Source organism: Durio zibethinus, chromosome 26 (assembly GCF_047325235.1).
Source record: "Durio zibethinus cultivar Kanyao isolate XHJ-2024 chromosome 26, ASM4732523v1, whole genome shotgun sequence".
NCBI classification, from domain to species: domain Eukaryota; kingdom Viridiplantae; phylum Streptophyta; class Magnoliopsida; order Malvales; family Malvaceae; genus Durio; species Durio zibethinus.
In genome coordinates this window covers 18,618,483-18,645,930 of record NC_143187.1, presented here as the reverse complement: position 1 = coordinate 18,645,930, position 27,448 = coordinate 18,618,483, and the positions used below count along the sequence as shown (strand labels likewise).

The 27,448-nt window shown below is 31.0% G+C and overlaps 4 protein-coding genes across 6 annotated transcripts; 3 read left to right on the top strand and 1 right to left on the bottom strand.

The window, feature by feature from the left end:
• The first annotated feature begins 1,715 nt into the window (after positions 1-1,715).
• ASHH3 (histone-lysine N-methyltransferase ASHH3) lies at positions 1,716-7,922 on the top strand. Its single transcript, XM_022860754.2, has 14 exons — positions 1,716-1,787; positions 2,055-2,116; positions 3,335-3,464; positions 3,731-3,839; positions 4,721-4,820; positions 5,225-5,303; positions 5,386-5,557; positions 5,645-5,725; positions 5,903-6,077; positions 6,297-6,315; positions 6,403-6,493; positions 7,232-7,280; positions 7,354-7,437; positions 7,581-7,922. The coding sequence occupies exons 2-13, from the start codon at positions 2,099-2,101 to the stop codon at positions 7,423-7,425; spliced, it is 1,095 nt and encodes a 364-aa protein (XP_022716489.2). The 5' UTR covers positions 1,716-1,787; positions 2,055-2,098; the 3' UTR covers positions 7,426-7,437; positions 7,581-7,922.
• Positions 7,923-13,239: 5,317 nt separating this feature from the next.
• On the top strand, positions 13,240-16,044 carry LOC111275390 (Tetratricopeptide repeat (TPR)-like superfamily protein). Its single transcript, XM_022860751.2, has one exon. It carries the CDS (start codon positions 13,325-13,327, stop codon positions 14,990-14,992), a length of 1,668 nt encoding a protein of 555 aa, XP_022716486.2. The 5' UTR covers positions 13,240-13,324; the 3' UTR covers positions 14,993-16,044.
• Positions 16,045-17,414: 1,370 nt separating this feature from the next.
• Positions 17,415-24,329, top strand: GSNAP (gamma-soluble NSF attachment protein). 3 transcript variants are annotated; one of them, XM_089755756.1, is made up of 9 exons: positions 17,415-17,474; positions 17,709-17,776; positions 17,883-17,967; positions 18,189-18,347; positions 19,524-19,661; positions 20,215-20,293; positions 21,278-21,357; positions 22,282-22,385; positions 23,952-24,329. In XM_089755756.1, the coding sequence occupies exons 1-9, from the start codon at positions 17,428-17,430 to the stop codon at positions 23,984-23,986; spliced, it is 795 nt and encodes a 264-aa protein (XP_089611882.1). In that variant the 5' UTR covers positions 17,415-17,427; the 3' UTR covers positions 23,987-24,329. The 3 variants fall into 3 exon arrangements, with proteins under 3 accessions (XP_089611882.1, XP_022716484.2, XP_089611881.1); XM_022860749.2 differs by having other exon boundaries at positions 22,282-22,411; XM_089755755.1 differs by having other exon boundaries at positions 22,282-22,411; positions 23,884-24,018.
• Positions 24,330-24,342: 13 nt separating this feature from the next.
• On the bottom strand, positions 24,343-27,067 carry LOC111275389 (uncharacterized protein At4g14342). Its single transcript, XM_022860750.2, has 4 exons — positions 26,926-27,067; positions 26,736-26,821; positions 26,507-26,630; positions 24,343-24,757 (listed from the first exon to the last, which is right to left on the bottom strand). The coding sequence occupies exons 1-4, from the start codon at positions 26,929-26,931 to the stop codon at positions 24,710-24,712; spliced, it is 264 nt and encodes an 87-aa protein (XP_022716485.1). The 5' UTR covers positions 26,932-27,067; the 3' UTR covers positions 24,343-24,709.
• Positions 27,068-27,448: the final 381 nt, after the last annotated feature.

Here is a 27,448-nt window from a genome sequence, read left to right as displayed (position 1 = left end):
GATTAAATTAAATTTAAATTTTATATATTTAAAATCAGATTAAATTCGAAATAAATAAAAATTCATCAATTTGATCCGTTGTCATCACTGATTGTAAGTTAAATATTTAGTTTTAAAATGATAACCTGATCATTGAAATGTTAGGCGAGTAATGATGACTTGATGAAACGTCATTGAAATGTTAGGCGAGTCCTCTCTTCGACAAAGACAAACCAGTTCCTTCAGTAAAGATAACGTGGTAACTAGACGTGGATGTTTGAATGCCCCATGGAATGTTGACATGAGTAAATGGGCAAAACATGTTTCTTGCATTTCTTACTTAGGTTTTCATATAGTTATAAAAGGGCCATATTGATTTAGCGTTAATGTTTAATTGTTTATCAAGATTTTGCTTAAAATTTTATTAAGAACTTTTATATTTTTCAAATATGGGTAGAGTTGATTAAAAAAAAACATATTGAAATTATTTTTCTTTTAAAAAATGATATGATCCTTAAATGACTTAAGGTATTTTTATTACCGAAATACGTTTAAAAATATATCAATTTGAAAATAAATATTTTAAACTTAATATAAGAAAATACTTGTTTTTAACGATAAAGATTAAAGGGACTTCTAAATGCACTTTTATTTTTTATCTATACACCCTCTATATATATATATATATTTTATAAGTAAAATTAATTAAATTCCTTATTTTCACAAGTTTTAGTATAAATTTTAAAAATATATTTTTAAAAAATCATAACACTTTTCGATATCTTATTTTTGAGATGTGTTATAACATTTTTGAAAGTGTTAAAAGTAAAATTTTATTAAAAAATTACAAAAAAAATTATTAAAATTATTTATAAATCAGTGTAATAAAAATTTATTACTAAAAAATAATAATTTTAAAATTAATAAAAAAGTTATTTTTATTATTTTTATCCTAGAAAAAGAATAATATCTTATGAGATCTTAATTAAATTAAAGATAAAATAATAAATATAATTTTTTATAAATTTTAAATTTATCATTTTTTAATAAATATTTTTTTATCCATTATTAAAATTTTATAATAATGTTAATTAAATTGAACTTTTTAAATAAATCTCTTCATCTATTTATCACGATAAATTTTTATAATTAACATATTAAATTTTTAATAAAATTATATAGTATTCATTAGTATTACTTATACAATTTTAAGGAGATTCAATATTTATAAATTGATCAAATTTGATAATTATTTAATAATATTTTATAATATTAAGAAATAAAATATTTAATTAAAATCTCATCAAATTTTATTTTTTAAAATCAAAATGATAAAATTAATTTTTTATTAATTTTTAAATTTATGATTTTTAATAATAATTTTTTATTACACTTATTTATAAATAATTCTAATAAATTTTTTTTATAATTTTTTATAAAATTTCACGCATCCACTTTTAAAAGAAGTACTGTTTTGACTTTCGAAAATGTATTTTTAAAAAGTATTATAATTTTTTAAAAGTAATGATTATTTGAAATTTTATAAAAAATATTGTAAATAATTTTGTTTATAAAAAATAAAAAGCAATGTAAAAAAAAAGGCATTTAAAAGTCCCTAAGATTAAAATCTTATGGGATAATCGGCAGTAGTACGAATGTACACGCTATCCTAACAAATACTACTCCTGTATGCCCCTAAAAGCCAAAACGACGGCGCTTTAGAGTCTGTAGCAACTGTGATACTAAATCATCTGAAGATCTGTCTCTCCGTCCTTCATTTTTGTAATTTCTTTTCTCCTTCTCTTCAGGTGAGTACTCTCTGCTCTCGCTACCGATTTCACCTCTTCCTTTACCTCTTCTTCTTCCTTCTTCTGTCCTGTTTCTTTTCATCTTATCTATGGCGGAGAGTCCAATTTATATTGCCTTATGGTTATACTTTGATTTGTTCTTTTAGAAGCCCAAACATCTACTCTTTTTTTTGCAGACCAACTGTTTTGGGAATTGTAAAATCTTAGCATTTGTTTTTTCAACTTTGTTCTGCCATTGAGTACTGACTTCTCATCTTGGTTGTGTAGGCATTTGTTGTCAGATATCCTTTGTGGTTAAGATACTTGAGGCCATGCCTGCTACAAAAAAGGTTTGCCTTACCTGCTATGGCTCGCATGGATTCTACTACTTTTGCTTCTTCTTTTTTTTTTTAAAATTATTATTCTTGTATATGAGATTCTTATGATGTCTGACATGTTTCTCATTCAATTTTTCCTCTACGTCTTTTCGCTCTTCTGTTTCTGATTTTTATTTTGATTTTTAGCATCTTCACATTTTACATTTTCTTCGGATTTCCTTTCTCAGGAAAATTTTTGCTTTTTCTTGTTATTTTCAAGAATAACTTATCAGGTTGTATTGTTGAAAGAAAAAAAAAAAAACTTACCAGTTTGTATTATAATACAGTTATGATGTTTGATTCTTATCTTTTCTTGTGTTTAACATAGTCAGTATGTTGTGATTCTGTACCTTTTCTACTGTTATATCTAATTTTCTGTTGGATTTCGAAGCACTGTAATTTAATTTGGTTTTTCTCTTACCTTTTGTTGTGCGAAGTTATACTTATACCTATTAAAACACTAATTTTCACATTTAGGTTGGATGGCCATATCTTTATGTAAGACTTAACTTTAAAAAGGCCTCTGAACTAAAATTAAATCATCATCCAAGCCCCTTTTGTCTCATTGCAATCAATGGAGCCCTAGAACATCTATTTCCACTCAATTGAGCCCTTGAACATCTACAACAATAACAACAACACACTAAGCCTTATATCCCATATTCTAGGGTCGGCTGTATGAAAAACCAAATAAGATAATCAAATTAGGTTGTAGTTTGAATCCTCTTGCGCCACTCATTTCTATCAACAACCACCTTTTCATCTAATTCCTTAACTATCATATCGTTTTTTTATTACTTGCATCAATATCTTTCGTGGTCTACCTCTAGATATTTTGATCTCTGCTAGATCTAGAGACTCAATTCTCCTAACCAGTGCACAGCTAGGCCTTGAGCATCTATTTTTACTAAATTGACCCCTTGATTGGACAAAAATTGGTTAATGGCATGTCACCCACCTGATCAAGTTCTGTCCAATCAAGGGCTCTATCAGATGAAAATAGATATTTGAGGGCTTAATTGATTGCAATAAAAGGATAAGGGATTGGATGATAATTTAATTTTAGCTTAGGGTTTTTTTTTTTGATAAAACATCATGAAAGTGTGTGATCTGGTTTTCGGCTATTATATTGTTTAGATTTTTTTTTTCAAGATGAAATGAGTTTCTTATTGGATTTTCCCTGTTTATCAGAGTTCTGATTGCAGTCACATTGGCTATGCATTCGGTAAGTTGATGAAGCAAATTGGAAATCCAGTTGATTTTGAGCTGCCAGATTGGTTTAATAAGTGGAAGCCTACATCCTACACCTTAATAAGGCGCAGTATCCTTTTCACATAACTTTGTAATTGTTGTAATCCATATTTCATGTTTGATCATTGAATGGCCTATTTTACCAAGATGGCATTCAGTTTCATATATGCTTAGGAATCCAATCATTATAATATTTAATTGCTTTTCCATTCGTGGTTTAAGAATACCCTCATTCCTTTTATCTTGTACTTTCCATTTTGTTTACTAAGAGATTTGATTTGCCTCTCAAGTATTAATGTCCATATGCTTTTGATTTTGTTTGTTTAACAAATTAAGACATATATCTCACAAAGAAGATTAAAAGGCGTCTTGAGGATGATGGCATTTTTTGTTCTTGCACTTCATCACCAGGTTCTTCTGTGTGCGGCAGAGATTGCCACTGTGGGTAAGATTTGTCTTGATTGATCACAATTCGTGGTTGCTCTACATTATAAGTGATAATTTTTTTGGATTTTAGAGAACATGTTTCATTCTTTTTTGGGCTGGTCACATGTTACTTTGATTTATCGGAATTTTATTGAAGTGAATTTTATTTTGAGCCTTAAATGGTTTGTTATAGTTGGACTAGAACCCCAAGTCAGCATAACAAAGTTATGGAAAAAAATTTGGCATTAGAAGATGATGTTATCTTTTCCTTATATACCTTTCTTTACATTATAGCATGTGTGAGGTTTGTGAAATCTGGCTTTATGGATTTTTGGTAGGTTAAGTTAGGGGAAAATTTCTGCTTAGGGTTATCATTATGGTATAAACTAGGGACAGTGGCTATGGTCAAGGTTGCAGGAACTTTTCGCAGCAGTTAGATAGAGTTTGGGAAGTGATGATGACATTTTTTTGGTGACAGCTTCCATGGGAGAGCAGTTTGAAACTTTATGGTTCTTATAAATATGTAGTATGTAGATAACTCTTTTTTCGCTTTGTGGTCGTTATGGACATCAACCTAATCTGCTGTATTGGCAAAGGATCGAGAGGATCAAGAGCGAAAAAGAAAAAAAGAAACTGAGAAAATACCCAGTCAATTCTGTTAAAACTATTATTTTCTGAAAAAATGATGTCATGGTTACCTTCACTATCATGGTCACTATTAATATGCTAATTGGAGCTTTAGATAAACGAATTGAATTTGCCAAATCAAATAGAATATTAGGTGGGAAGACTACATGCCGTTTGGTAATTCATTATGCATTATGCATTTTATTTTGGCATATCTGCTTACTCTTTACAAGCATTATGGAGTTGTGTACGTGATTTCATTGCTTCATGCAGGATGCTATTGTCTAGTTGCTCCTCAGGCTGCAGCTGTGGGAGTTCATGCCTCAATAAGCCATTCCAACACCGACCTATCAAAAAATTGAAATTAGTTCAGGTATAGTTGTTTGAATTTTTTATATTATCTTGATTAAATCTGTGTGTTATGTTGAAGTTTTTATCGGACAAGGATTCTTTCCATTGTCTAAAAGGAAGTAATATTCCTTTCTTTATTGCAAGGATTGAAACCCTTTAGGATCTGTAGAAATATGCATGAGAGACCATTTAGTTAAGAAAGTAGAAAGGAACTGTGAGCCTAGCATTGATGTCTTGCAAATAATTGCTAAGGTTGCAAATAATCATTTATTAGACAGATTTGTTGACATGAAACTTTTAGTAAAAAATCTTGTGTCCATGTGCCTAAAGACAAACTGTGCATTTTGTTGGAGACCAGTCACTCTCCATTATTGTTAGTTGTATTTACACTTTGAAATGTGAAGTTAAACGAGGCAATACTTGTAGACCGAGAAATGTGGGGCGGGCATTGTGACAGATGAAGATATTAAGCATGGAGAGTTCGTAATAGAATATGTGGGGGAAGGTACATAACTTATGCCCTTTCCACTGAAGTTGTTATCCCTATTTTATGTATTATCCTTTTGAGTAGTCTTTTGTCAATGTAGTTATTGATGACAAGACATGTGAGGAGAGGCTTTGGAACATGAAGCATCGTGGAGAAACCAACTTCTACTTATGTGAAATCAATCGTGATATGGTAATTGATGCCACATACAAGGGGAACAAATCCAGATATATAAACCATAGTTGCTGCCCCAATACTGAGATGCAAAAATGGTTCTCTACCTACCCTTGTTACTGGACTTGTGTTGATATTAGGTGATATTATAATCTTACAGATTTTGTTTATTTTACCTTTCTTAGGATAATTGATGGTGAAACAAGGATTGGCATATTTGCAATGCGGGATATAAAAAAGGGCGAGCATCTGACTTATGATTATCAGTATGAGTACTTGCTTGACTCTCCAAATATACAAAAAATTATGTTTGTGGCCTGTGTTCTGTACTGATAATAAAACCTGATGTTCTCAATTGATCCTTTGCCATATTAAATGCTGAAGCCGCTGGCATTGGTTCCTTTGAAACTTGTAGTCTAAGTACAATCTAACAAATTTAGCAGGTTTGTCCAATTTGGTGCAGATCAAGATTGTCACTGTGGTGCGGCTGGCTGCAGGCAAAAACTGGGGGTCAAACCTAGCAAGCCAAAGATGTCATCAGATGCTGCACTAAAGCTAGTAGCATGCCAGGTGGCAGTATCCTCTCCTACATTGAAGGCTGTGTTATTTGGAAAAGATGTATGTAATAAGAGGCTGTTTGACACTATCAAGAATGCAAGATATGTTTCAAACATGCCTTTTCTATATACTTTGTGGTTATAATTTAATTTTATCATTTGCATTTTGGTTCTAGATGGTTAAAATCACTGATTTCTTACTTATTTGTGTATCATTTGCATACTGTGGATTTTGGCAAAAATTTGAACTAATTGTTCTATTTTTTATTGGATTAACCAGAATGGAGGTCTACCGGTTGGTAAGTGAATTGTCATTTATCCTGTTTTTATAGTAAATACTTTGTATTCAAGTCAATCAAATGTTTGAAGCTGGCACTTAATTTCAGGAACTTCTCGGCATGCTCATAAGCGACGACAGATATGCTTGCGGTGCTGCATTGGTGAAGTAATAAAAATATCTCGTCCAATGAATGACAGGTACATATTAAAGATCTCTTTTTTATCAAATGTTTAGAGTATGAGATATAAGGCTTAGTATGTTGTTGTTGTTGTAGTTATTTATGTGACAGCTACTTATGAAAGATTTCTTTTTTGAATAAATGATGATATAATGATGAAAGTCAAATATGCTTAACTTCATTTTTGGAGGATTTTGGTTGTTTGATTCTTATAGGATGTGTTTGTCCTCGCTTTCTTTTATTTTTTAAGAAATAACACTTTCTTTTTTTTTTTAAAGTAAAATGTTAACATTTTCCCCTTATTTTCGTTTAGTTATATTAATTATTTACTCAGTGCATTATCAATTTGATTTCCTACCTTTTTGTTGTCATGGTTCTCCACATAACATGCAACAAGAGTGTTTCACAGTGTTCTAGATTACCTGGACTAGTTCTTCATGATTCTGAGATAGTCTCTTGTTAGTGTTGTATGTTGATTAAAAACAAAATTCAGTAGTTCTGTTCTTTTCCTTTATATTTTGCTCCTCTATGATGGTAATAAGGTTGTGGAACAAGGACTCGTTGAAAGTGTTCTTAAGTTGGCTAAGTTTTTTTAATTGCTTCTTTGACTGTATCATGAATTCATTTTGGCTGAATTACTTTTGTTGCGTTTTATTGTTTTCTTTTGTTTTTTGTTAAGTGTTGTAGTTCCTGATCCTGATAGCTCCTGTTTGTACACATTGTTATAAATTTTATTATTCCGACTCAAAATTTTCAGGTCCTTTGGGATTATTAAACAATTTGACAAGTATTCGAAGAAGCACTTGGTAAGAAATTCTTTTCCGTGCTCGTTTTTTTAAAGTATCATGATCATATGCAAGTGCTTGTATATTGTTGCAGGTCATGTTTGAAGATGGTGTCGTTGAATTTCTTGATATGTCGAAAGAGGATTGGGAGCTTGTAACTTTGTAAGGTCAATTACGGGTAAGTACTTTTGCAAATTGATGATATATACATGAATTAAGATCAAAACTTGGATATATCTCTTTTAGCCCTCATCAATTGTTGTAAGTTAAAGCCTTAAAGGTGCATCCTCTTACAGTTCATGCGTCTCGATTGTCTCACAGGTACTATTGTTAAGAAGATAATGGTGGCGGAAAGCCTAATTGGCCATGAAAATGCCCAGCTTTGGCGGCTGTGTTTTAGAGCAATGCCCATCCTTGCAAGAGGTCTCTCTATTATGTTGTTTTTCTTTCTTTTTTCTGCATTCAGTCGGATAAAAGCCTATCAGTGCTCTTTTAACTGTTCTATCATGCTTGAGTCCAAGTCAGGACAGGCTAGAGCTTGAGCCTAGGCCCTCGACACTTGCACATGGTTGAGAAGGTTGAGGATGGATGTTGTATCAAATGTAGTTTCCTATTCTTTTCTATGTCAATAAAATACCTTTGTGAAATTATACTATGAACCCATTGACATTTGTCAACCAATTACGGCCATTATGTCTCCCTAATTGGCTGATTAATGCCCTTTGCCCTACTTTAATTATCAACTGGAGAATTTGCCTTGCTACGTTTGGGATCATATATTTTTTTAAATATCTATAAATTAAATGATAAATCTTTATTTCAATAGATTCATTAATTATTTATTATAATAAATAATTAATTTTTTTAATAATATAATTATATGATCTGATTTGAATTAAAGTGACATATATTAACATGACATAACCATTTCATACTTCTTTTATATATATTTAAGTTAATTTCCTTCATTTATAATTAATTAGTTTTAAATGAAATACTTAATATCTTTTAAAATAATTATACAATCAATTAAATTTTATTCAAATTTTTTCTTGACAAGTTGGAATGCGTAAAGGATTGGAATGTGATTAAGCAGCAGGCAAAGCTAATGATGCTCCCCAAATATCTAGACTGAAGTGGCAATTGCCATGCCATGCATGTTACACAAATGTCTAATTTTACACCATTTACGTTTACTTTATCTCTTTATTCCATATTTACAGATCATGGCACTCATTTCAATCCTTTTCCTTTTTGTTTCTTCTTTGATGATTTATTCTCTTGCACTAATTAATTAAGCACACTAAAAAACGAAATCTGAAACACTGCCAACTTCGCTCTCCCTATAACCCTTCTTATGACTGACTGGCACGACCATCAAGAGGAGGGACCACACCTTTCATTCAATCCAATATTGCCAATTTCCTATATATATGCATGCATGCCTCCCATGGTAGCAGTAGTAGTGAAGATGGCCAGTAAAACCTGTGGAAGAGTGTTGTTTTTAGGCCTGGTTCTGATTATTGTGGTCATCCAGGGTGATGCAGCTCGACCTCGCCAGCTTGGAAATGGAAAAGTGGAAGTGGTGGTGGCAAAGAAACAAGAAGCAAATACCAACTTGGGGGAGATGAAAAACTTGCCACCTTTTCCTTTTCCATTTCCCTTTCCATCGCCGCCATACATGCCATTTGCACCTCCGCTTCCGCAGTTCCCTCCATTCCCATTTCCAACACCAAGCCTTCCGCCATTGCCTCCTTTCCGTTTTCCTCCCTTCCCTGATTTCCTTTCTGCTACACCTCCCCCTCCATGATTAGTTATATATGACTGCTAGCTTGGCTTGTAACTCTTTAATCAAGTGTTTCCTAGTGAAACACATGAATCAAACTGTTGTGTTGGCAGTTGATGCAATCTAGATCTTTATTTGAGTCCAATCCTTTTTCTTTTTTTAAAATTCTGCAATTTACCAATAATTGCTGTTTCAGATGTTAATCCATTGCTGTTTTAAGACTACAAACTACAAAATATGGATTAGCAGCTTGACATGTATGGATCTGCCTGTCTCTTCTTCATGGGCCTACGATTACGAGATTAAGGCCTGTTTAACATTATAACTGTGTTTCAAAACAAAGCTTTTGAATGCAAAATAATTTTAAACACGTTATTTATGTTCACGTTAAAAGCAATTTTTTGACGCAAAAGCAATTTTACACTTACATTTCTATTTCTAAAGATATTATGTTTATTTTTAAAGCATTTTTTACAGCTAAAAGTGAGTTAATAAGTTAATGAGCTAACACAAAGTTAATTGAAAGATATAATTGCACAAAAGCTATTCGGAAGATAGATAAAGTTGTGAGTAGAGATGTAATTGGTTGGGTTTGAATCCATATAATATTAAATTTGAGATTCAAAAATTGATTTAAATTTAATCAAATTTTATTTTTTTTATTCGAGTTTAATTTGAAATAGAAATCGAATTATTCAAGTTCGATTAATTAGATTTTATTAATATGTAAAAATAAATTTAATTTTTATATTTGATAAAAATATAATTATTTATGATCGAATTCAAGATATTTTATTAATTAAAATAATTAAAATATAAAAATTCGATTAAATTCATGAGCTATTAAAATCAGTTATAAAAATACTTAAATTTGACTCAATCGACAAATCAAATTACTCGAATTCTAGCTCGATTCGATAATAATCGAACTGAATTTAAATTTTATTTTAATCGATCTAAGTAATTTATAAATATTGATATATCATTTACATCTCTAATTTACGAGTTAAGATTTGAAATTTATAATTTTAAAATAAAATATTAAATATTCACTTAATTATTTATTTTAATAAAAATAATTTAATTTTTTTCAAGGTTATGTTTTTTAAATATTTTACATTTTTATAGTAATATATACTTAGGAATTCCAAATCATAATTTTTTACATCAATTCTTAAATTATAATTTTTTACAATTTGTTATAATACTTTTCAAACTGAATTTTTTTATCTGCAACAACAACGTTAAACTAAATCTAAATCTTTAATCAGTGGTAGTTTTAAAATTGAATATAATATAATTTATTTTAATTATTCTAAAAATCAATAAAAATGACGTCAAATTCAATCAATTAATCCACCTGAATCGAAACCACAGCACCTAATTATTATAATTTCGTCTAATTAAAATGAAATTTCATGACTATTAGGTGAAGTGTCTGTGCGTCGTCGCAAATCAAAATTTTTTGTTTTGTTATTTTTATTTATTATTGTTTTAAATTTTATCTAGATCGAAAGAAAAAGTTAAAAAATCATAACGGAGGTGAACTTGGATACTTAAATTAACTTTTTTTTTTTTACAAAATATAAATTACAAAAATAATTTTTTAATTTTTTTTAATGAAGACTCACTTAATATCAAGCATTAAATAAAAAAATTATGAATATATATAAAAATAAAATTAAATAAAAAATAAAATATATACTTTAAATATACTGCAAAGTAGCTTAGAATAGAGGATTAAATCTGTTTTTGATTCATCTCAAATTTTTATTAAAACATAGATTTGAATTGATCTGATATCATTTTTTTATAAAATCGCTCATATTGATTTAAGACAAATATAAATTTATCCAAAACTAATTGTTTTATCATTTTTATTAATCATCTCATTTTATTATAAAATTTAACTAATAAATAAATAAATAAATACTAAAAAAAAAGGAAAATACTTTGTGGGTACTTCTATTAATATGATTGTTTTACAGAAATGATCCACTTAAAAAATAATAAATGAAAAAAAGAAAACAATATTATTTAACAAAAATAGTCTAATTAAGAAAATAATAAATGAAAAAAAATTTAAAAACAAAAAAAAGAAAAAATGTTCGTTATGGATTGAGTTAGATTAAAACCCATTGATACAAATTATTTTGTTTATCTCTCGATTTTTTTTGTTACAAAATTTATGTAATTAAAAAAAATAAAATAACGAAATAAAAAAGAAACTAAATTAAGTTGTCATATGAACATCTCAATCAAATTTTCAACAAATTTATTTAAAAAAATATATAAAAAATTGCAAAAACAAAGATGTCACATTAACACCTTCAATGAGGAAGAAACAAAAATAAAAATAAGCAGAATTTATATGACAGATGAATTAATGTATATATTACATCTTAATTATTTATAAATATAGTATTTTTATCCCTAAAAAAAGTTTAAAAATTCGGTGTAAAGTGGGTCCTATTTTTTTGTTTGAGTTAAAAATTTTGTTTTGCCATTCTTATTCATCGTTTTTATTTTAATTTTACCTAATTTAAAAAAAAGTAAAAAATAAAAACTAAAATGGAGGTGAACTTCAATACTTAAACTGCTCTTTTATTCTCATAAAATATAAACTATAAAAAATAATTTTTTTTTAATTTTTATATGTGGGATCCATTTAATACTAAGTTTAAATAATAAAGTATATATTTTATACATATTTCATGGTGACTTGGAGTAGAGGATTAAAATTCTTTTTGATCCGTTCTCAATTTTTATTAAAAAAGCTAATCAAATTGATTCGAAATCAATTTTTTATAAAAAATGCTTATATCGAATTGAGGTAGATAAAAATCAATCGGATATTAATTATTTTATTATTTTTATTAAATATTTTATTTTATTATAAAATTAATTTAATTAAAAATATAAAAAATAAAAAAATAAAAATATTACGTGAGCACCTTTATTTTCTTTATTGTTTTACAGAAATGATCATTAATAAACAATAAATGAAAAATGGAAAAAGTAAAGAAATTTTAAAAAAATAAAGAAAAAATATTCGCTATTTTTTAAAAACATTTAAAATTTTTTCAAAAAAATTTCAAAAAACCTTTTACATTGTTAATTGTTAGTATGTTGACATGTGAGTTTTTTTCCCACCATATGGCATTTTTAATTTTTTTTTTTAAGTTTTTAAAATATTTTATTTATTTAATTATAATTATAATTATATATTAAAACTATTCCTTGAGATATAGTATAATGACATGCTATAGGGAATGTGGTACGCCCTTTGCTTGTCACATGTCAAAAATTTTTTAATTTAAATTTTATTTTTAAAAAATTTCAAAAATCTTTATTTGCCATGTGGTATTTTTAAAATTTAATTTTTTTTTGAAAATATTTATTTTTTATTTACTTAATTATAATTATAAACAAAATAAAAAATAGAAGGGAAGTAGAGCCGGGAAGAAGTGACATTGGCAATTACAAAGCTTTTTATGTTTTGCAAAATTAATTGAACCAAACACCTAAATAATAAAAAAAATAAGCATAAAAAATCTTAACAGTAAGCATTGCATTAAATCTCAGTCCCATATTTGGAAATAAAAATGTAATTAAAACAATAATCAATCGAAAAAATAACTTACACAAAAATCAATTAAAAAACTCACTGCAAAATAACAAAATTTTTTAAAAAAATTACCATATCTAGAATTTAATTATATATTTTATAAAAAAATGTCTCTTAAAAAAAAATAAAGACATTGGATTTGAGATTTTTTAATAAATTAAAAAAAATTTTAACTACAACCAATTAACCCAAACAGTCATATAAAAAATTTTAAATATAAGATTTTCAAAATTTTTTTCTTTAAATTGTAAAAATCTAAAAATTGAAAAAGAAAAAATTTTAAATTAAAAAAAAAATCCTAGGAGAAGCAGGGGTAGCATTGTAGTTTACTAACAAAATTGAGGGTAAGAAGTAATTTTATTTTTTATATAATTGTAAAAATTATTAGTATTTTATTTTTATTAAATATTTATTATTATAACTGAAACAAATAAAAAATATTTATCATTATTTGTTGCAATTTTCTCTTTAAAATTATTTTAACCGTTGTATTAAATTTTTTTTTTTAAGTAAAAGATTTATATAAATGAAGATATTACTTTCTAAAATTTGGAAATATGAAGTAATTCTCTCTTATTTTGGGTTACTTATCCATGCATGCGGCAACCTTATCCACATGGAAAAATATAGAAAGCCAAGAAGTAAGAAACAATGGTCTTTCAAGTCCATTCACTTCTATCAGAGCTTTCGAAGCCTCATCAAACAATTCTTAAGACCAAACAACTCCACGCTTTAATCTCCAAAACCCATCTCTCCCTTGACCCATTTTTCGCCACCAAAATCCTCAGGTTTTACGCGCTCAATCATGACCTTTGCTCCGCTCGTAAATTGTTCGACGAAACGCCTCAAAGAAGCGTTTTCCTTTGGAATTCCATTATTCGAGCTTATGCTCAAGCCCACAACTTCAACGACGCCTTGTCATTGTTCAATAAGATGCTCGGAACGAAAACGAAACCCGATAACTTCACGTACGCCTGCGTAATACGTGCCTGCTACGAGAACTTTGATTTGGATGGGATAAGAATTGTACATACAAGAGTTATTCTCTCTGGGTTAGGATTGGATTCCTTCTGTGGTAGTGCACTTGTGACTGGGTATTCAAAGCTCTGCCTTGTTGATGAAGCAAGCAAGCTTTTCTATAGGATTCCTGAGAAGGATTTGGTTTTGTGGAATTCTATGGTTTCGGGGTATGGAAATCGTGGCCTTTCTAATAAAGGGTTAATGTTGTTTAGTTGGATGAGGCATATGGGTCAGCAGCCAGATGGGTATACTTTGGTTGCGCTAATATCAGGGTTAGTGGATTCGGGCTTGTTAAGTGTTGGTCAAGGGATTCATGGTTTTTGTTTGAAAAGTGGTTTTGATTGTTCTGTTCATGTGGGAAGTTCACTTGTAAGCTTGTATTCGACGTTTAAGTGCATGGATTCGGCAAATATAGTGTTTAGTAGTTTGCTTCAACCTGATTTAGTTGCATGGTCTTCTTTGATAACCGGATATTCTCAATGTGGGGATTATGATAAGGCATTGTTCTACTTCAGGAAACTGAACATGGAGAAGGGTAAAAGAGCTGATCCCATTCTGATCTCTGCTGTACTGGCAGCTACTGCTCAATCGGCAAATGCAAGGTTTGGTAGTGAGATACATGGTTATGTTGTTCGACATGGATTTGACTCGAATGTCATGGTTTCTTCTGCTCTGATAGACATGTATTCTAAGTGTGGAATAGTGAGCTTGGGGATCCGAGTTTTTGAGATTATGCCGGAAAGAAGTATAATATCTTACAATTCTCTTATTTCGGGTCTTGGATTGAATGGACTTACTTACCAGGCATTCAAGATGTTTGATGAGATGCTAGTGATCAGCCTAGAACCTGATGAATCGACCTTCTCTGCCCTCCTTTCTGCTTGTTGCCATGCTGGCCTCTTCGATGATGGTTGGGAAATTTTCAGGAGGATGATATATGAGTTTTCTATTCAACCTACAACAGAGCATTATGTTTACATGGTAAAGCTTCTTGGTATGGCTGGAGAGTTGGAAGAGGCGTATAATTTTATCTTGTGTTTGCCCAAGCCAGTTGACTGTGGCATCTGGGGAGCGTTGCTATCATGCTGTGACACTCATGGAAATTCTAAGTTGGCAGAAGCTATATCCCAGCAACTAGTGGAAAATGAACCAAAAAAAAGTACTTACAGAGTCATGCTTTCTAACATATATGCTGTTCATGGCAGGTGGGATGCTGTACAGAAGTTAAGAGATGATATAGCGGGAACGAGAGTAAGAAAATTTCCAGCGCTTAGCTGGATTGAAAGTGGAAACACATAAGTATTAAATAACTAGTCGAATCTCTTATTATCAATTCAACATGGCAGCTTACTTGTAAGGTAAATTGAAGAAACTTTTAATTTAATGGAACTATATATATAGGCATATATGGAAGCGCAATAGATACATGATTGCCACACTTGTAGATTAATATATAGGGATGCTCAACCGTTAATTCAAACACAAATTAAGAAATTTATTTATTTTTGAGCCAGTACAATTTTAGAGAAAGGAGATTCCACTAAAGTATGCTTCTTTAGTAGGAGAATACACGCACGTAGTCCTACATAGCTAAATGTTCAGATGTGAAAGAAATTTATTTGATCAAAGAGACATTAATATAATTGCATGCGAGATTTAGGGGTTCTGCTGCTGCTCAACCTCTCTTGGGGGAGCTTGGAGTATGGTTGGAGGTGTTGGAGTTAGTGGAGAAGAAAAAGGCGTGGTGGGGATGAAGGGAAAAGGAGGAAATTCGGGAAGAGAAGGCAAGCTAGGAAAGGGAAAAATTGGTGTTAAGTTAGTACTGCCAATAGGACGAGCAGGAAGAGGCAGCATTGGGTCTTGAAAAAATGGGAATTTTGGTAGCACTGAATCGCCAGCTGTTTCCAGTGTTTTTATGTTGCCTGGAAAACTGGGTTGGAAAGATTGTGAGGGTGAACCAGGTGCAAATTGTATTGTTGATGGCTCTTTTGGCAATTTGCGAGATGCTGAGCATAGAAGAAGGAAAGGAGAAAGAATGATGAGGATATGGAGGAGATGACGTGAGAAAGCCATTGTTGTGTTAATCTGGAGATGTAGAATTAGTTAAAAGTAATGAGGTTTTTTATAGGCAAGAAAAAGAGTGTGTTGCCATTTACATATGTGCAGTGTGCCCAATAGCATGGTTGTTGTTCACTTATTGCACGAGAGTTCTACTTTGAACCTAATAACAGATTACAAAGTTTTGTGTCTTGACTTCTGACTCTTATACTACTTTGTAAAATTTCTTTAAATAATAAACTTGATATGTAATTAGATACCTACATATACGAAAATGTCTTGTTAGATTTATACTAATAGATGTTAAACAAAAAATTTAGCATGCAATAGTTTTCAATTTTTATTATTTAAATTTAGTTAAAAGTTTTGGGGATGTATGGATTTTTTTTTATTTTTTAAAAATCTAAATTAATGATTTTAAAAAATTATTTTAAATTTTTAATTAAGGTACGCATTTAATATATAATTATTTTTACATTAATAATAAAATTACAATATAAATAAAAATTTTAATCGAATTTAGCTCATTATTTAATAGCTTATTATTTTTATATTTTGGATTTGTTGGTGCTACAAACAAATTTATGATTTGATTGTTTAAAAAATTCTTTTGTTAAAAAATTATTATAGGAAAAATCTGAAAATTTTGTTCATACTAAAATGTAAAGTTTTAGTTTTTACTTGTGTATAATTTATGACATAATTTAACTATTTATCTATTTTCATAAATTTATGATATTATTATTTATTTTTGGTTACAAAGACGACCAGGATATGAAAATAATTTGGAACCGTGTAAATAAATCAATCATTTACACGAGGTTTTAAAAATTATTGAAAACACCAAAATAATATCTCCAACATTTTGAAAACATTTTTAGCAGTGTTATTTCAAAGACAATGGTTATCCAGTCGGTTACAATCTCAATTTTAAGATTTGAAAATCGAATGATTTTCTAATAAAATATTCAAATCCGTGCTATTTTTAAATTTAAAACTTTTAATAATTTTCTCTCATAAATTCAACAAATTTTTGTAATAAAAATATTTTATCCGAAAATATTTTCAAATTCAATAACTTAAAAATTAAAAAAAAATTTTAAAACATAAATCATAAAAACACAAAATTGACAACAATGTCAAATGCCCCTAAATTTACATAATTTGGACTTGACACCTACGAGAAGCCTGTTGATTTTAATTTTTAAGAGTTTATAATAAAATTAATTGATAAATAATAATAAATAAACAAATACAAATTAGATTTTAACTTCTACTAAATTGTAGCACATAAAATTAGATTGATGAAGAAAATAATAAATAGTTAAAAATTTTAGTTTTGGTGCCAATTAAATTTATTTAATATATATTAAATAAAATTCCCTCATACTCCCATTGTGGTCCATACACCCTTGCCTGACGTTGTTATCATTCGTTAGGTCTCTAAAGCAAAGGTTTGAATCTTTTTTCACTTACCAATAAGCGTTTTTTTATTGCATACGTAAATAAACTAGACCTAAGAACTATAAAATTGGCGTGAGTAAAAGGATAAGGACCCAAATGATATTTATTAAAAGGTTAGTGCTATCCTTACAATTTACCCGTTTAATTTGATCCGCCACCAGCAACGGCATAAATCGTAAAAACAAGTCCAATCAAACCCATTCACAGACGCAATGTCTTCTTCCGATCCCAACAAGCTCATCTCCAAAGCCGACAAGCTGTAAGCCTCCTCTCTCTCTCTCTTTCTTTCTCACTGTTGTAATTTACTCAACCTAAGATTCTTAGATTTGAACTTTTCCCTTTTTTTTAAAAATATATCCGATGCAATCCCTTTTAGTGTTAATTTATCGAATCGATTTGATGGAAAAAAAAAAAAAGCAAAATGAATTAATCAGGATGACCCGACTTGAATTGAGAAATGTTTGTTACTGTTTTTGACTTTGTCTATATGTAGAACAAAGCTAAGTCTCACAAGGTGGAGTACTGATTGGAAAAGTGCTACTCTTTTGTATGAACAAGCTGGTATTATTCATTCAACCCCTTAAGATTTTTATCTAAAATGTGCAATTCAATCTGTAAATGCCATGTTTATGTGGGCTTTCTTTGTTGATGCTCATGCCACTTGTAGCCAATGGGTTTCGAGTTGCAAGAGATTACGAAAATGCAAAGTTGGCATTCGAAAAAGCTTCCAAAGGACAAGAGATGCAATCCTCGTATCCTTAATTTGTTTCCTTAACTGTTTCATTATCCAATTTTTTGCTATTCTTTCTATTTTAGGTTCAAATCTTGGAGGTTTTAAGTTAGAATCTTGGGATGGGAATGGGATAAGAGATGGTTTTCGCCCCCTTTTGTATCCCAAGCCCTAATGGATCTGCACATGTACTAAAAAAATGTAAATATTTCTCACTTGTCTCGTCCTTTATAAGCAAATCAGTCCTTGGGATGCTGCTAAGCACATGGAGTCTGCCGCTGCTCTAGCAAAGGAGCTACGCAACTGGACTGAAGTTATTGACTTTTATAGAAGGGCATCTGAACTGTATATGCAATGTAACAGACCACAACCTGCATCTGATTCACTTGCCAAGGGTGCCCGGTAAGGACGTTGCTTAAACCTTTTATTGTCGGAATTCTGATTTTACATCATTTCAACTTTGCTATTTCCAGTTGAGGTTTTTCCATTATAAATAGTACTCTTGCTTAGGTACATTGATTGTTATGTACATGGGAGCTTTACATAATGTTTTTTACGTTCAATCAAAGTTGAATTGTTCCATTAAGTTTTTTGCTTGATCTCGTTTAGTGCCACATTATCAAAATATGAAATGCTATTTGATTTGAATGGGCTGTCAAATACTAGTAATTAATAGTTAGAACTACTTTGTAAGGATTATTTCATGATATTTTCTTGCTTATTGTAAGTAATATAATTGAATCTTTAGTTTTTTCTAGGTTATTATGGCATTAATGCCATTGTTGAGGTTTACGAACCAAAAAGCAAGTTAATGAGAATTCTGCAGCAAAACTGGATTTGTTCTTTTTTTTTTTAAATTTATTTTTAAGAAAAAACTATTTATAAGATAGGCACTAGAGTATGTTGACAGAAATTGGGTTTTAAGATTAACAGGGCTCAGTGCCCTGAAAATGGAAATAAATAGGAAATGGTAGCATTCATTTTGAGTCTCAACATTGAAAATCACCAAACAAGAAGAGTTCAAGAGAAAGCAAAGAGGAAACTTTAAAATTTCTTTTTGGGTGTCTCAATTGAAAATCAAAGAATTTAAACAAATTGTTGTATCCAATCATTTAATTGTCTTTATGAGATTTGCTTTTGAAGAAACATAGCCGAAAAATCATGGATGTGGAATTTTCTGAATTTTCAAATTCAAAGATTCCAGCAAAGACTTAAGTTTCACTCCTATTTCTCTTTTCAAGTTTATAAAACCTGGTCTTTATTGTTAAGATGGAGAGAGGGAATGGAGATACACAGATTTGTTACTCTTATCAATAACTTGAATTAGATCGATTCCCAATGCCAATGTACATTCATGCAGGGATGTGAATGGTTTTTGTTTGTGTTATATGTCTATTTATTTCCGAGTGCCTTTCTGCTCAATAGTTGTAAATTAACTGCTGTAATTAATTATTACTTCATGAAACCTTTTTTACTGTTTTGTCTTTCTTTCTCATGCATCAATATAGCTTACCTGCCACATCCCGTATGGCAATCACAATTTATATTTTAATTCTTTTAGTATTTGTTCTTTTGTAGTGCTTTGGAGGATGCTTTGCCTGATGATGCCATTCAACTGTATACTGATGCTTGTGTTATTCTCGAAGAAGACGATAAGGAACAAATGGCCTTTGATCTATATCGTGCTGCTACTAGTATCTATGTAAAACTTGAGAAGTAAGGTTTTGTTTCTTCTTAATATATTGAGATACAAAATAATGCTTATGTTAAATCCTTATTTATACAATTGATCGAATAAAAGTGACTATTGTACATCATATGCTCTAATATATTCTTAAAATTAGAGTACTGCTGTTTCTTAAAATAAAAGAGGAAAAAGAACGAAAACTGGACCATAGATTTTGTTTTTGCAAGCTTATGGTCATTAATTCATAGTTAAATACATATTTTTATTGTTAAAGGATTTTTAAATGCATTTATGTGGCTTTGTCCACCTCCGGAACTAGGGAATTCAGGTTGAATAGACTGGTGCTTGTGAATATGATGTTATTATTTGTCAAGCCAATTTTTGGCCTGTGTAATTGCAGGATTTCCTCTGTCTTTTGTTTTGGCCAGCCACTGTCCGTGTTTGCCACTGGCAGCATGCCCTGGACTCATAACCATATGTGTCGGAGTGCCTGTTAATTTGGAAAATTTGTTCATAAGCAATTACCTTGTTGTATATCTAAGCAAACCTTGTACGAATATTCTTATGGTTTTTTATACTCAGGTACACGGATGCTGCAACTTTCCTTCTGAGATTGGGCTTAGCAGCTGACAAGTGCAATGCTAGAAATAGTCAATGCAAGGTGCGACTTCATATTTTGCACCCAAATTATTTGCATGTATTACTAGATATCCTTTCATATGTCATTCCTTTCTCTTTGTTTTGCATTCAGCTGTTAAATTTTCCCTAAGAAGTATTATGCACCTAATATTTGCTGACTCTTCTCTACATCCATGTATGCCTTTAGGAGTCTGCAGTGTTAAAATGCTTTATATGACTTCATTAACTTGCAGTTTAGTTCAATTACACATCTTGGTACTTTATTCAGAATATTTCTTGAGCCCAATTATTTCTCTCTTCCGTATTGTAACTGATAGGAGATAAAACAATATTTTTATGTTTTCCTTTTTAACTTCTTTGCAAGGACAAAGGCAGGATTTTTAGTTTGGAGGGCCACAGCTTTGTATGAAATTCAGAATTAAATAAAATTTTTTAATGCTATATAGCTAAACCATTTAAAACATACTCTCTGTCTCAAATTGAATGTCTATGTTTGACTTGGAATGCCGATTAAGAAAATGCTTTCTAAATCGCATTTCCCAATAATTTTTGGTTGATTCTTGAAGATTTGGCATAACATCTATTTGTCTGTATAAAGTGATAGTTGTTTCACCAATGAGCTGACTTCTTAATCAGATTTTAAGTACTGTGAAACTTACATCCTGGGGCAAAATCATAACCTAACATAGTGCTTCCTACTTTCTTCAATTAAGTTGTATGTAGGGCACACTTACCTTTTCTTTTTATTTTTTTGGGTTACTTTCTAATGTGCTTCCTCTAAAAAAACTGTACCTTCATATTTGTGTGAAAAAACCTTAGTCCCGTGAGGCATTACAGATCTGGGTACCATGTGGTTTAATAGATCTCACTTTCTTTCAATCCTCTATGCAGATGTGACTATTGTTCTTTTTACTTGTTTTGCAGTGGCTTTTTTTTTTTTCTTTTGAAAGGAAGCTTTGTTGATAGCAATATATTAACTTATATATATATATATATTTAATTTCAGGCCTATCTTAGTGCAATTATTGTGTATCTTTATGCTCATGACTTAAAGCAAGCAGAAAAGTGCTACAATGACTGTTCTCAGTAAGTGCAGTTCTCTCTCAGCTACCTTTTGGCCCACTATGTATCAATGTATTTTTAGTATTCTGTACTCATATATATACTAATTTTATGATTTGATTAATTGCTCTCAAGTAGCTGATCTTATTAGCACAACAATCTTTTGATTGATATATCACTCATCATTATCATATGAGGCGTTGCAAGTAAAAGTGATTCCCAGTAAGTGAAAACAACCTTGCCATAATATCTTCAACACCTAAGATAAAATTATCTTAAAAGCATGTTGGGTATTTGTTTTCTATCTCAGATTTTTCTCAACATGTATCTCACCTATACGTTAATGAAATGCATCTACCACTATCATCAATTCTCTGCCCTGCAACCTAATTGAATTATAAATTGCCCCTTTTTGTTAAACAGTTGTTTCCTTCCCCCTGAAGTGAAAAAAAACATTTGGAACCAAGTAGTAATTAACTTTAAGCTGATGACCTAGGAAACTTTTGTATTTACTATTACCAAATTGTGGTGGTGCAGATTCTCTCTCTCTTTGTTTTCTTCATGGATGTCATTCAGTGTTTTGATTCATGTATGGTTTGGATGGGAAAGAAGTAAAGCAATGGAACGACAATAGTGAAACTAATGCTTCTCTAATCAGATGTCAACTTGTTGTTGGATTTTTATTTGTGAACTCACAACAATTTTTTCTCCCCCCTTTTTTTTGATAATATATTTCTACCCGGATGGTTTTAATGCAGATGTTTTGTCCCCCACTATGCAATGAAAAACCTGTTACATATTCCTTAAGATTAATGCTGTAGCAGAAGGCATCTAGAAATCACCAATACTTTTCGTGATTTTTGGGGGGTCTATCTTTATACTGTATATTTTTGATTTTTTTGTTAAGAAAAGGTGATCTAAATTAGTATTGTCTTTGGACCTTTTCAGAATTGATGCTTTCTTAAGAAGTGATCAGAACCGCTGTGCTAGTAAACTTCTTTCTGCTTACACAGAAGGTGATGTAGAAGAAATCAAACGTGTGGCTCAGTCAAGTACTATTTCCAATCTTGACAATGTGGTAAATCTTTTTGACTGTTTGCACCTTTGTTTTTGGAAATGCATGTGCTTCTCTTATAACAATGTGAATGATATTGTTAGGACATTCCATCTCCTGAATGCTACAGTTGATCCCATATCTAAGATAGGTTTGACTTATGCAACCATGACTAGTTCTAACAGGCCTAACTCTGTGCAGTCGTAGGTGATACTTAAAATTTCAGGTGCCAAGATTCAGTAACATTTGCAACTTTGGCATTATTGTAAATGAACTAGATGTGCTTTTGGGTGACTGTTGGATTTTATTTTGCCCAACTCTTTTAGCAATAGAAATGCAATGCAGTTAAAGCGGTTGCAAACAGTCCTGTTGTTCCTTTCGTTCAATTTTTTTTCTTCTTTTTGACATCATTGTGTTCTTCATGCACCCTAAGAGGTTCTTCGTGATGTGTCTCATGCTATCAGATTCTGATTGACTTTCCCATTCTTCCAATATATCTATCCTAGAATATAGGCATTAACTTTTACCTAGACATGGCAGTCTGCCATTGGACTCAACATGTCTTTGTGTCTCAGCTCACATGTCTGCATTTTAATTGTTCTTTTATGCAAGGAAGATGGATAAACTCCCAGCTGAACATTTTTCCTCCACCATGAGTTCTTTGCAAAGTAAAATCTTTCCATTGTGGTTAAGAGGGTTCTGAAGAACTAATATGATGGGAATAAAGCAATTCAAAATTTAAAACACGTGCACTCACATCAGGGCCACAGTTATATGTATTACACGCATGTAGAACCTCTAGACAAGCGATTGAAAATCTGAGATCATTAACTGAAGCATGCTAGGAAAATGGAAAATATTATTGAAGTTAGAAGAATTGTTTTTTTTTTTTTTGGTTATAAACTGTCACTTTAATCCTTTATTCCCCAGAAAAAGGCTAAGTGATAGCTAGATCCTCTGTCAAGCTTGGCATACACCTATTTTCTTGGTGCTTCTATTGTATCCTAACCATGTACTCCAGTTGCATATCTATTGGCATTTTCCTATGGAACTTTTGCATATTATTAGAAAAAAAAAAAAAAACAACAACAAATTTCATTTTCTAGAATGTGGAATGGGATGGTGGGATGCATAGGATGGTGGGATGCATAGGATGGTGGCATGCTCCAAACTTCGTTCTTACCCTCTAATAATTGCCGCATCTCCTTTGCTTATCATTTATCTTATGGTTTTCAAACTAGATATGAGAATATGTTTTTCATTCTGCATATTATCTTCTATTGAATTGGTCACGGGCTAGGAGGGAAGAAGGCATTAAAGAAAGAGCATTGGGTGTTGCACCGGATTGAGGCCATTTCTATACTTTTAATTTTGAAACAAATTTATCACCATACTTCTAATTTCAAGTTGTATCATTCCTACATATCTTTTGACAAAATTGGTTGCTTTTGAATCATCCATTTACATTTAATGTTAATCTTACAAAGTGGACATAGTCAATGAGGCAGGAATTGCAGCTGATTCAATTGCAGAATTTTGACTGAAATGATATTGGTTGCCGCAGATCATAAAGCTTGCAAGGAAGTTGCCTACTGGTGATGTAAGTGTGTTTAAGGCTGATGCCACTAAAGATGAGGAAGAAGCACTGGATGAAAATGATCTCACTTGAATTTACCTTAACGTTTGTCTCATCGTCTGCATATTGGGTGTTTGTGTGCACATACAATCCTTTTGTGTAATTACATAGAAACATCTTTGGTTTTATTTTGCTTAAGTCGTCGTGTTTTACCAACTTAAATGGTGTTCATCTTGTAAGCAGTTGCTTGATATGATCGGATCGATTCTTGTCTAACAAGTTCACATCCAAGAATCAGATGAATATTTCTTTTGTTCATATGAGGCTATAGCCCGAAAATAAAGGAAGGAGCTGCAATTGACTGTATGAACCGACTCAATTAAACTCCAAATTGGAATCAGATGAATATTTTGCAATGCCTTGTTGCTTCTCGTCCCATATTTGTCTTGTAGAAAACAGGCCATCACACCAGTTTGTTAAAGGAGAAATGTGTTTTTATAAGCAATACAAGACTCAGGTAAACAGCTACAAGAGACTTGTCAGTAATAATTACTGCACGCACACACGCGCACATAAAAGCTTCATTTCTTCACCCACTCAGGAATTCAGACCTAGGACACAGCAATCAAATTGAAGGAAACAAAAAGGAAAAAGAAAAAAGGCCCAGAAACTCTCCAGCCTGATAGGAAAAGCTTGGAAGAGCTTGGACTTCCTAAAATTTCACTCCACGGCCCAACCAGCAGATTTTAATCGTCTTCTCTTTCTGGTGGTAGACCACAAGGCAGAAGCATTTTCTGTACATAAAGATCAGAAACAATTATACCTTAAACTAAAAGTTTAAGCCATCAGAATAAGAAAAACAAGACTGCCAAGACATCCACACCATGTGACCTTAACAATTCAATAGTCATCTATCACATCAAGAAAAAAAAAAAAAAGTTCATATCTTAAAATAACTTCTTATGGAGATTGGAGAAGTAGCGATCCTTTGCACACAGACACAAATTAATAGAGAGGGAGATAACTTTACTCTCATACTGTTTGTTATGTTTGAGTTTTAGTTGTTCAAATGCTCCTGAAATCTTTGTGGCATTTGTAAGACAGCTATCCATAAATTGACTCCTCCAATGGCTTTTAAATAACAATGATTGCTTGATAGAAAATTCTAACTCCTCCTAAAGACTTAAGTCAGGGGTTTCTTCATATTGATAAAATCACATATGCGTAGGAGTATACAGTCTGGATAAAAAGAATTACACACACAGACACACTTAAAGCAGTGAAACAGAGAAAAATAAAGCATATAGAAGCATAAACAACTAGATCTACAGCTAAATTGGTTTAGAAAGCAAATGAAAACAAAAGCAAGAGGAAATAGAAGAAAAAAATAGCTGAGAACTCCAGAAGAGAGGAGTACATGAGGGATTTTTTAAGCTAATTATCCTTTCTGCTACTCTGGATCTATTTCACTTCAGGGATTCGAAAATGCTTAGCAATTTGAGAGAAATAACAGCAACAAAATGAATCCAACTAATGACATTTATCACAAGAAACTAAATATTTAGATATACACCACTAAACATAAGAAATGGAATGAACTCTTTTAGCCAGCCAAAATGTTGAGTTTTAGTTCATCATTAGTAAAAGACTATATAAATCAGAAGCATTCCCACAACTAATAGGAAATGATCAGGAGACCAGGACCAATGTCCCAAAAGGGACTGACCATTCAGCATATTTGATGAATGCAAGGTGGATACCATACCACTCATAACAGCCATTAAGACGTCCAGAATGCTTCAAGGGGCCCCATTTATTGCATAGTGTGTACCTCATAGTGTTCGTTTGTAAGGGTAACTTGTGAAGAGCAATGTGGTGTCCACTTGCATTGCAAGATGTGTCTGCAATCTCCTCTAATCATACCCCCAAAGGGTAGAAATAGAACTAGCTAAACAAAACACTATCGCAACTATTTGCACGCAACAACATAAATGAAGTCCTATAATTTATTTCCATGTAAGGCAAACCTTTGGATACTCCTATTGTTGCAGCACTTACATATTAAACCAAATAACTCTTTTTTAAGTAGTAAAAGCTATTGGTCTTTTGTAAATCTAACGATCCGTGTATTCGTATTATGTAAAACATTCAAATTTGTGTAATCGTACCATGTTCTACACAAAAATTACGTTTCAACACGAAAACATAAAATATATCTTTTTGGTTTTGTTAAACCTATGTATAGTTTTTGCTAAAATTTTAAGCCATGTCATCTTCGAGTCCTATTTTCGTATGGTGTTCATGTCATGTTTTAGATTGCCAGTTCTAGACTTTTTTGCAACACAAAGCTACCATTTTAAAAACCAATAACAGCATAGTCAAATCCCAAGAAAAAAAAAAAAAACCATAACTCCATTTAGTGAAATTCCAAACCCAGAAAATTTTGTCCAAATACCACACAAATACAAGTGCCAGACAACGAAATAAACAGTTATCTCTCATAAACCCAAAAATGCCCAACAAAAAGAAAGAATATGGTTTACCTGCATGAAGTTGTAGCGCTCTCTTCCAATGGATTCATTTTCAGCCACAGCAAAGTAAGCTAACATTGGGTAATGTCCTATATAAGATGCGTAGCTATCGCGTTGAATATTCACCGCCCATTCACTGCATTCAAATTCAACGAAGGAAACATATATTTGTCGGTAAAATTTCTTTTTTTTTTTTTTGTTAAAAAGGAGAAATTACAAGGAAAAAAGATTAGAAACTGACAATCTATTCAGATCAGCATGGCCAGTTCCAACGTATTTGGCTTGGAGATGTTCGAGCTGGGAATTGATGTTAAACCTATCGCTTGCCTGAAAACATTTATCACAAACATTTTAGGATTTAGGGCTGGGGAATTAGGGTTTTGATTGGATATTCAAATGAAGCAAGAAATTAAATTAGGGTTTTGACTTACCTGCATATTCTCTCAAAGCTCTTGAGAACAGAAAGTAAGATATGAGAGACGAATTCCTACCCTGGATTGGTTTGGCCTTGGCTCGGTCCAGAGTGAAAGTAAAAGCGAAGAGTTTCCTATCTTAAATAATTGGATACCCTACACCACCCGACCCGATCCGACTGGAGTAAGTAAAATCTATATATCTTAAACTTGATTTTAGAAATTAAATTAACAAATATGTGATTTTAAATTACCATTGATAACATCTTACTTAATCTCAATAATTTGTTCAAATTCAAGTCAATATAACTTTCAAAATTAACATCTTAAACTTAAAAAAATATCCCTACTCTAAATAATTCAAGTCCAAAAATTATTCCAATCATTTTGTATCCTAAATATGTTATATTAATACTAGACTAGAGAAAATGTATGTACGTTATAAACACTAATTCCAAAAAATAAAACAAAACAATGTATTGTATTGTATTGTATTAAAAAAATTTTATTTACATTTTTTTCTCTTTCACACCTATTTTTT

What these genes read in the sequence shown, in the direction of transcription:
- ASHH3 (XM_022860754.2), top strand. An exon ending in AATAGAATATGTGGGGGAAG is followed by an intron (nt 5,304 to 5,385) that starts GTACATAACTTA and finishes TTGTCAATGTAG; the next exon opens with TTATTGATGACAAGACATGT. An exon ending in TCTCGTCCAATGAATGACAG is followed by an intron (nt 6,494 to 7,231) that starts GTACATATTAAA and finishes CAAAATTTTCAG; the next exon opens with GTCCTTTGGGATTATTAAAC.
- LOC111275390 (XM_022860751.2), top strand. Translation starts at nt 13,325, where the DNA reads ATGGTCTTTCAAGTCCATTCACTTCTATCAGAGCTTTCGAAGCCTCAT.
- GSNAP (XM_022860749.2), top strand. Translation starts at nt 17,428, where the DNA reads ATGTCTTCTTCCGATCCCAACAAGCTCATCTCCAAAGCCGACAAGCT. An exon ending in GGACAAGAGATGCAATCCTC is followed by an intron (nt 17,968 to 18,188) that starts GTATCCTTAATT and finishes TAAGCAAATCAG; the next exon opens with TCCTTGGGATGCTGCTAAGC. An exon ending in TGCTACAATGACTGTTCTCA is followed by an intron (nt 21,358 to 22,281) that starts GTAAGTGCAGTT and finishes GGACCTTTTCAG; the next exon opens with AATTGATGCTTTCTTAAGAA.
- LOC111275389 (XM_022860750.2), bottom strand. An exon ending in CATGCTGATCTGAATAGATT is followed by an intron (nt 26,631 to 26,735) that starts GTCAGTTTCTAA and finishes ATTTGAATGCAG; the next exon opens with TGAATGGGCGGTGAATATTC. An exon ending in AGCGCTACAACTTCATGCAG is followed by an intron (nt 24,758 to 26,506) that starts GTAAACCATATT and finishes CTTTATGTACAG; the next exon opens with AAAATGCTTCTGCCTTGTGG.